The sequence below is a fragment of the Protopterus annectens genome, chromosome 6.part1, assembly GCF_019279795.1.
Source record: "Protopterus annectens isolate FY-2018-M chromosome 6.part1, PAN1.0, whole genome shotgun sequence".
Classification (NCBI taxonomy): Eukaryota; Metazoa; Chordata; order Ceratodontiformes; family Protopteridae; genus Protopterus; species Protopterus annectens.
Window position 1 is genome coordinate 480,730,937 of NC_056738.1, and position 9,844 is coordinate 480,740,780.

General features: G+C 39.2%; 1 protein-coding gene across 1 annotated transcript in view; it reads left to right on the forward strand.

The window, feature by feature from the left end:
* The first annotated feature begins 5,643 nt into the window (after positions 1–5,643).
* Positions 5,644–9,844, forward strand: part of LOC122805315 (putative uncharacterized protein DDB_G0271974) — a 131,639-nt gene continuing 127,438 nt past the window's right edge. Inside the window, exon 1 of the mRNA XM_044075402.1 lies at positions 5,644–5,664. Coding sequence (XP_043931337.1) covers positions 5,644–5,664 — 21 coding nt within the window. The remainder of the gene's footprint in view (positions 5,665–9,844) is intronic.

The following is a 9,844-nucleotide window of genomic DNA, read 5'->3' on the forward strand; positions in this document are numbered from 1 at the left end:
ATGTCAGGAATGATGAATTAATCCCATGCAGGTGGTAGTCCATAAAATAAAACATAAGCAATGCTAAGCATTGCACAGATATGCTGACTGGGTGTAAGCATTGTGTACATATGAATGTTAAGCAATGAATAGCCCATCTAAGTGGATTTGCCCATTAGTAAGCAGTGCTGAACCTGCCCCTTTAAGCACTGCCAACCTCAGCTAAGCAGGTTTACCCATATCTTAGCTTAGCTCAGCATATTCAAAACCGTCCAATCATGGCAAAGGGTGGGAAATCAGCTGTATTTAAACTTCACAGGTGGGAATACAGCTCATAACTGGTTGTAGCTCCCCACCGTAGGCAGTATAACAGGTGAAGGAGAGGGCATCTGCTTTCGGGTGCAGCGCTGGGGCATACAGGAGTTCAAGGTCATGGTAGGACTCCTTGTAAAAAAACATGATGTGAGACTGCTGCAGGACCAGTACCAGGGCTTCCAATACAAAGCAGATGCCTGGGAAAGTCTCGCCTGTGATCTCACCAGTGCCACTGGTATCTCTCGGACTGATGAGCAGGTCCAGCACCACTATGGTCATTGAAGCGGAGGAAGAGGGAGCTCTTGGACAAGTGGGTCCAAGAAGCACAACAGAGGGGTGATGTCCCAGCAATGTGTAAGTATTCATAGCAATAACTGTTTACCAAAGTCCAGCCTTTGTATGTGATGGATAGATATGCATAAATGTTTCTCTATCTTCATTACAGCTCCAGCTGAGTGGGCTGCAAACAAGGAAGCCCATGCCAGCAGTTTGCAAAGGCTGTGTTGCGAGGCTAGTGAGTAACAATCTAGCTTATAGTATTCGTACCAAATAAATATAAAGGAGTAGAATGTCACCTGGTAGTATTAAAAATTGGTTTGCTTTTGTACTGAATAAAGCAGACAATATTACAGTAATAGTCTCATATAGGTTATATATAAATAAAACTGTAACTGCCTGTCAATAAAATTCAAAACCCTGGACTGGTTGTGTTTATTCTGGTATGGTATGATTTGAAATGTGTACAGGTTATGCATAACAACTATAGCTCTGAAAGCATTAAACAATCAAGTCTCATCTGTAAAACACAAAGCCCGAAGTGGTTAGCTGGATACCGCCAAACTACTGTTGAAAACAGTCACGAACAGTCACAAAGTAAATTTTCTTTAACACAATTTTAATGGTGTTTTCGGAAACGACTATGCGTTTCCTTCTTCAGAAGGTAAAAAACAAAAGCAAAAACAACGTAATCACATCCAGCCCATCCTTTTAAAACAATTTAAAACATCATGTGATACTAATTAATTGATAAATTAATAAATGCGCTCAAAGCTATGTTTGCATTTAACTAACAACAATTCTAACTACATCAAACCAAAGACAATCCCAAAGCATGTCTATTTATTTTAAGTAAATAATTCTGAGATATAAGTTAGTTGTTGTACTCTTAAAAACTCTTACCCAGACTTTTCACATATACTACGAAAAACGAGTTATATTTACATTTAAATACAGTAATTCAGATTACCTTAAAAATAATCCCAAGATATTTCACTACTTTAATAAAAACTGAATATCATCGAATGTAGGTTTAAAAATAAATCCAAGTTGGCCAATTATACAAATGGCCAATATGGACAAGTTGAAGGCAGCAAAAAAGAAAATCCATTTCTAAATCTTTTACATTAGGGTATATATAGCCAAGATGCCTACTAAATACAAAACAATAGTATTAAAGCAAGGTATCAACATATAAAAATCATCACAGGGCAGTTTAAAAATCTGTAATAACAAGCTCCCCTATCTTTTGCAAGCAAGCTTTTTTAATACACAAGTAATGGACATATTTTCATTAAGACCTGGCGCAAAAGTAGCCCCTGTCCTTATCTGCCAACATAGTTCTTGTATGTCCAGATGAATTTGCCATGGTCCCACATAAGGGGCAATTTCTATTTTTTGTAGCACCATAAATTCAAATTCGTGATTAGGGAATTCCAAAACATGGCATGCAAGTGCATTGTTTATGTCACCCCTGGAGATAGCGTAATAGTGTTCATAAACACGTTGCCTCAATTTACGCTCCGTTTTCCCTATATAGAATGCGTGGCAAGCTGTGCACATTGCAACATACACCACAGCCTTCGTATCACAATTATATTTACCCATAATTCTATACGAAATTTTATTGAGCAAGGCCGTGTTGCCTTCTTTTATGTGTTTGCATTGTGCACAGCTGCCACATTTGCTCATTCCTTTAATAGCTCTCCTCATCTTAGATTGCCCACTTTCCAACAAAGTTTTCAAATTGACCCCTTGTCTAAAAGTTATAGGTGGTGGGCCACTACAAACTTTCTGAACTTGTATATCACTCTAAAGCAATGTCCAATTTTTACTCAAGATACCCCTTATAAAATGATGGTCCATTGAGAAAGTACATAAAAACCTAAGTTGATTATTAGTATGGCTATATCCTCCCCTAATTGCTACATTACCAATTGATTGATTAATTTGATTAGCAACATGTTGGGAGGCTAAAATGGGGCTAAAATTACCAGTTTTACGTTTATAACCAACTTCATTCATGACTTCCTCTATCAAATGTAATGGGTACCCCCTATTGTTGAACATGCCAACTAGCTTGTTACATTCCACCTCAAAATCATGATCGTCTGTAACCATTCTGGCTGCCCGCACCATCTGGCCTTTAACAATAGCCTTCTTTTGATGGTGCGGGTGGCAACTGGAATAGTGTAGAAAACCATTAGAGTAAGTAGGCTTTCTGTAGATGTTGCTTTTGAATCTCATGTTGGAATAATCCTTCTCTAGCAAAATGTCTAAAAGACTAATCTCAGTATAACTGGAATTAAATGTAAATTCTAGAAAATTAGTTAGAGTAGTGATAGACTCAATAAAGCTAGGAATAAGTTCCGGTTGCCCTTTCCACAGAATAAACATGTCATCCTGGTATCTTGTGTACCAGGTGACATGTGTTTGGAACATAAAATTTTGAAATAGTAGTGTGTTTTCCCAATGAGCCAAAACACAGTTGGCGTACGCCCCCCCACAGGGCGACCCCATAGCTACCCCTGATGTTTGCATATACATACCATCTTCGAACTTAAATATATTGTTGTAAAGTATAAGTTCCAGAAGTGTCTCAACCAAATAGATGACCTTGTCATTCACTTTTCTATCAACCAAAAAATCCCTCACCCACTCAAGGCCTACATCATGTGGTATCACAGTATATAAATCCTTTATATCGACTGTGAGGAGCATTAAAGTTGGATCAAACTGGATCTTATTAATAGAATCCAAAAAGCTCCATGAATCCTTACAAATATGTTTTTCTTTAGCTAACAGTGGCTTAAGTAAGGTGTCAACATATTTAGCGCATGCGCTCGTAATGGATCCTCTACCATCCACAATTGGCCTGAGGGGTGGGTCATGAATGGATTTGTGAATTTTAGGTACTCCGAAGAAAACAGGTAGTCTTGGTGATGCCATTGTTAAATAATTATGTAGCTCAGTGTCTATGAATTCTTCCAAGAACAAATCTTCCAGGATGTATTGAATCCTCCTATATGCTATGTTAACTTCATTGACACTAATCGCTTGGTATGGACCCTTCTCCAAATGTTTAAGAACTTTATCTACATAAACATGATGGTCCATAAAGATGAGCCCATTCCCTTTATCTGGTTTCATCACCCTGACTTTACAGTCCTTCAGAGTACTAATCCATTGCCTATCCTCTGCTGTTATATTGAGTTTGGTGTTATTGTGTGGGGGATGGTTGATAGCCAAATGCCTGAAATCTAACTCACATGCCAGTTCAAATGCTTTTAGGTTCTGTGTCGGGGGGGGGGGGTTAAACACACTAGCTATCCTAAACAGATTTACTAAACTAGGCATGTTCCCTAAAACCATGCGTAAATTCAGTTTTCGTACAAACAATTTAAGATCAACTATTATTTTCACCATGTCAAAGTGAGTATCTGGAATAAAATTCAACCCTCTTGAAAAGAAGTCACACATACTTTGTTCCACCTTAAATAAGGTGAAATTGTGTATTTTTTGAAATCACCCTCGGTACTGTTTATAATTTTTACTTCATTTTTGAGGGGAATTATTTCTTCTTCGGATTCCTCTTGTTCTTTGGCGACTGATGGTTCCCATTGGATCTCAAATTCCTTTGATTGGGATCTTGTCCTTGCCGAAAATCCTGAGCAGATACTGACATGCCAACATTGTTATTATTGTTGCTACTCGAAATATTGTGATTATTGCCCTCAGAGTCAATAATTTCTTTCCCCTGAGCCTGGTTACTGCGTCCCTGGTCGTCGGCACCTGTACCTTGGCCCACGGCCACCGGGAACTCGGGTGCCTGATTCATACCAGGTAAGGGTACACTCTGGCCTCTTGTTTGATAATTAATGCTAGTAGTTCTCACAGTATACTTAGGCTGACTTACTAAAGGAGGCAAAGGATATGCTTTATTGTTGGCGTATTGAGATATGTCCCTCTCAATCTTCTTTTTCTTGTTATTAGATAATTTAAGCATTGTTGCTTCAATCCTAGTGAATATTCTTGAGTATTCATAATGGTATCTATTAAAATTCGGATTATTTTTAATGTCCTGTTCAAGCAACTGTAAGTCTTTTTGATAGGATGCTATCCCTTGTGCATAATGACCAATCAAGCTTTGCATAAATTCACAACCCTGCTTGTCAAACATGTTTAAAAGCTGTTGGTGAAAGTCAGATCCATTGACTAACCCTACAGGGAACCTCCACTGCCGGAGGCCTTTGGGAACAATGTGCTTATCCAAGCACTCCTCTAAATATGCTACCTCCAACTGTAGCTTCCTACATTTAAACAATTTATAATCAAATTCATTAATAATGACCATAATATCTGTAACAGTACTTTCTTGTTCCTGCGCAATATCTACTGTGTCACGACTGTCAGTTGAAAAGAAATTCCTGTTGCTGAGAAATGTATTAAGCGAGGGTGAAGAATTCTGCTCATTTTGCACTAATCCATACCCCTTTTCGGTCTGTTTTGGTTGTTGAAACCTGTGTGTTTCCGGTGCCATAGCATTATCAGTTCCTGGCCAATGCTGATTCCTTTTCCCACTAATACCACTTTCACCTCTCTCCTTGTGGCCAGCTGATAATTGATTGGGGTAGGTTTCATGACGGTTATGCTCCTCAATAACCGGAGCAGGCGCACGGTTCACATTACTATCCTTAATGCTATGGTCTAAGTCTTCGAACCTCTGTGTCAGCTGATCCAACTGCCCCATGATCATCTGCATCAGGACGGTTAAATTCCCATTCTCGGCATTTAGTTCCACATTACTACAAGCTGGACTAACCGCTACATTGTCCGTGTGATCTCCTTGTTCCAGTCGACGTAATAACAACGGAGAAGAAGAGAAGTCAGGCGTGCCAGCTGCCTCCTCGTTAGCCATCCACAAACTACGAACGAAAAAGGCAAACAAACTTGTAAAACACAAAGCCCGAAGTGGTTAGCTGGATACCGCCAAACTACTGTTGAAAACAGTCACGAACAGTCACAAAGTAAATTTTCTTTAACACAATTTTAATGGTGTTTTCGGAAACGACTATGCGTTTCCTTCTTCAGAAGGTAAAAAACGAAAGCAAAAACAACATAATCACATCCAGCCCATCCTTTTAAAACAATTTAAAACATCATGTGATGCTAATTAATTGATAAATTAATAAATGCGCTCAAAGCTATGTTTGCATTTAACTAACAACAATTCTAACTACATCAAACCAAAGACAATCCCAAAGCATGTCTATTTATTTTAAGTAAATAATTCTGAGATATAAGTTAGTTGTTGTACTCTTAAAAACTCTTACCCAACCTTTTCACATATACTACAAAAAACTAGTTATATTTACATTTAAATACAGTAATTCAAATTACCTTAAAAATAATCCCAAGATATTTCACTACTTTAATAAAAACTGAATATCATCAAATGTAGGTTTAAAAATAAATCCAGATTGGCCAATAATACAAATGGCCAATATGGACAAGTTGAAGGCAGCAAAAAAGAAAATCCATTTCTAAATCTTTTACATTAGGGTATATATAGCCAAGATACCTACTAAATACAAAACAATGGTATTAAAGCAAGGTATCAACATATAAAAATCATCACAGGGCAGTTTAAAAATCTGTAATAACAAGCTCCCCTATCTTTTGCAAGCAAGCTTTTTTAATACACAAGTAATGGACATATTTTCATTAAGACCTGGCGCAAAAGTAGCCCCTGTCCTTATCTGCCAACATAGTTCTTGTATGTCCAGATGAATTTGCCATGGTCCCACATAAGGGGCAATTTCTATTTTTTGTAGCACCATAAATTCAAATTCATGATTAGGGAATTCCAAAACATGGCATGCAAGTGCATTGTTTATGTCACCCTTGGAGATAGCGTAATAGTGTTCATAAACACGTTGCCTCAATTTACGCTCCGTTTTCCCTATATAGAATGCGTGGCAAGCTGTGCACATTGCAACATACACCACAGCCTTCGTATCACAATTATATTTACCCATAATTCTATACGAAATTTTATTGAGCAAGGCCGTGTTGCCTTCTTTTATGTGTTTGCATTGTGCACAGCTGCCACATTTGCTCATTCCTTTAATAGCTCTCCTCATCTTAGATTGCCCACTTTCCAACAAAGTTTTCAAATTGACCCCTTGTCTAAAAGTTATAGGTGGTGGGCCACTACAAACTTTCTGAACTTGTATATCACTCTAAAGCAATGTCCAATTTTTACTCAAGATACCCCTTATAAAATGATGGTCCATTGAGAAAGTACATAAAAACCTAAGTTGATTATTAGTATGGCTATATCCTCCCCTAATTGCTACATTACCAATTGATTGATTAATTTGATTAGCAACATGTTGGGAGGCTAAAATGGGGCTAAAATTACCAGTTTTACGTTTATAACCAACTTCATTCATGACTTCCTCTATCAAATGTAATGGGTACCCCCTATTGTTGAACATGCCAACTAGCTTGTTACATTCCACCTCAAAATCATGATCGTCTGTAACCATTCTGGCTGCCCGCACCATCTGGCCTTTAACAATAGCCTTCTTTTGATGGTGCGGGTGGCAACTGGAATAGTGTAGAAAACCATTAGAGTAAGTAGGCTTTCTGTAGATGTTGCTTTTGAATCTCATGTTGGAATAATCCTTCTCTAGCAAAATGTCTAAAAGACTAATCTCAGTATAACTGGAATTAAATGTAAATTCTAGAAAATTAGTTAGAGTAGTGATAGACTCAATAAAGCTAGGAATAAGTTCCGGTTGCCCTTTCCACAGAATAAACATGTCATCCTGGTATCTTGTGTACCAGGTGACATGTGTTTGGAACATAAAATTTTGAAATAGTAGTGTGTTTTCCCAATGAGCCAAAACACAGTTGGCGTACGCCCCCCCACAGGGCGACCCCATAGCTACCCCTGATGTTTGCATATACAAGTTAATCCCACTATAAGACACAAGATTAACTGATATTAAAAATGTCATCATGCACCAAGATCTGATATCTGAATAATAATGTGTTAACCGTTATTGTCCACACTGTGCTATGTCAAAAGGTATGTATATGAATGTATATATAAGAATGTTGTAATTACAAGGTCAGATAGTACAAAAAGAGAGAATGAGAAAGAAATCATTCAAGAAAGAAACGGCAGTTTCGCAATAGCTCCTTCTGCTGAAATACACACTTGTGATATTTTTAGCAGAAACAGCCATGGTTCGAATCTCTGGAGTGGTAGTAAGCTGTATGCATAATTTCAACTAGGATTTTGTGAAAATGTGTAGAAACAGTCAGGTAGTGTTAACAAACATTCCCTCCACAGGTCTTCCAGGTAAGAGAAGGTATAAAGTAGCTATACGAAGGCTGTAGTTATACTGTGTCCAACACCCATGGTCCAACCCCAAGGCTGCAAATGACAGCAAGATAAGTACATACACCAAGTGGTCTCCCCCAATAAATATTCAAAAGTGTCATGCTGTCACAGCTACTGGTCCCTGCTAACAACAACCAGGATGACCGATAGCAATCAAGGCAGAGTATGTCAGTAGCACACACACACACACACACACACACACACACACACACACACACACACACACACACACAGTATGAGTGCACATATGTAACCCTGACTATGTGAATATGGGTAGAAACAGTCATGTAGAATTAACAAACATTCCCTCCACAGATCTTCCAGGTAAGAGAAAGTGTAAAGTAGCTATAAGAAGGCTGTATTTATACTGTGTGCAAACATACCACTGCCCAACCCAACACCATAGTTGTTCTAATAATACCTGTAGAGTAATGAGTAGAGCAATGATCATTAAGGCTGTGACCACTGCAAGAATCTATGTTTGTTAACTGACATCTCTCTCTCTCTCTCTATCTCTCTCTCTCTCTCTCTCCCCCACCTTATCTTCACCAGTAATCTAAACACATAAATGAATGGATATGTTTTCCACAAAACCTATTGTTGGGACATGTTCCTGTTATTCTACAAATGTTGAAATGTATTCCAATTAATGTTCCCTGTTCATATACTATCACTGGTGACCTGTTGTTATCAGTGTAACCTGCATGCCGGTGTAATGCCCACTGTGGTTCCATGTATGCATATGTTCTGTTTCCTTTGAAAATGTTCCAAATCTGTTGTTTTGGGTTAATGGGAATACTCATGCATGCTGTTATAAGTAATCCTGGAATGTGTTTACCGTTACTAACCGACATATGTTCTAAAACTGCAAAACCATAGTACATCAGGGAAGGCTGATCTCAGTGGATCTGCCTCTCCCACCTCATCTTGCCATTGCACCGGGCCCCAGCATGTTTGAGACCCACCCCAGGACCTCCTTGTCTGCTGGTCCTCCACAACCTTTGGGTGGAACCACCTCAGAGGATGGGACTCATCCCCCCCCCGGGTGCAGGCATGGACAGGATCCTGTCACCCAAAGCCAGATCTGGGGTCTGGTGCATAGCAAGCTCCACAAAGAATTTGGAGATCTGCTACACCAGCTTGAAGGCCACATGGCACAATAAGAGAGTCAACCTGCCCCTCCTGCTCAGCCTCCAGCAGGGACTGTATCCATTTGGGGGTTCATGGGCTTCCGATTACCAAACACCCTTCCGCGTCCAAGGTGTTACCCCCCACATGTGTCATATACCGCCCCTGTATGCTGTCTTGTCTGTCTTCCTACCCAACCTACCTCCCCAAATATACTTACTATCCTTCCCCAACATCCCACTCTCACCTTAAAAAAAAGGGCAATCTGTTCCCAAAAAAAATGTCGCCCCATATATAGCTGTCCATTTCACACGTGTCCACTGGACACATGTAATCTTGTCGAATTGGCTTCACAACACATTATTGTTAGCCTCACCCCTCTCTCTCTCTCAGAGGTTTATGTGTCCAAATGTACATCCAAATTCAGTATATATGCAGAACTGCTGCTGTAGAAGAAATGGACAGCTATGGACCTTCCCTACACCTATGCTGCACTTCCCCAGCTGTCCTTCATATTGTTTTTCCCTCTTCATGCCCCCTTTTTCACCACTTTCCTATCACTTCTTTATTCTTTTCTTTTAAAGACATTAGCACTGGGCTAAGCAGGAGTAAGCAGTAGTAAGCGGAAGTAAGCCTGTTTTATGGTTTTAAGTGATGCCTACACAGATTAAGCACTTTTAATGCTGTCTGTAAGCAGATTTAACCGGAAGTTAGCATTGCTTACCACCGCAC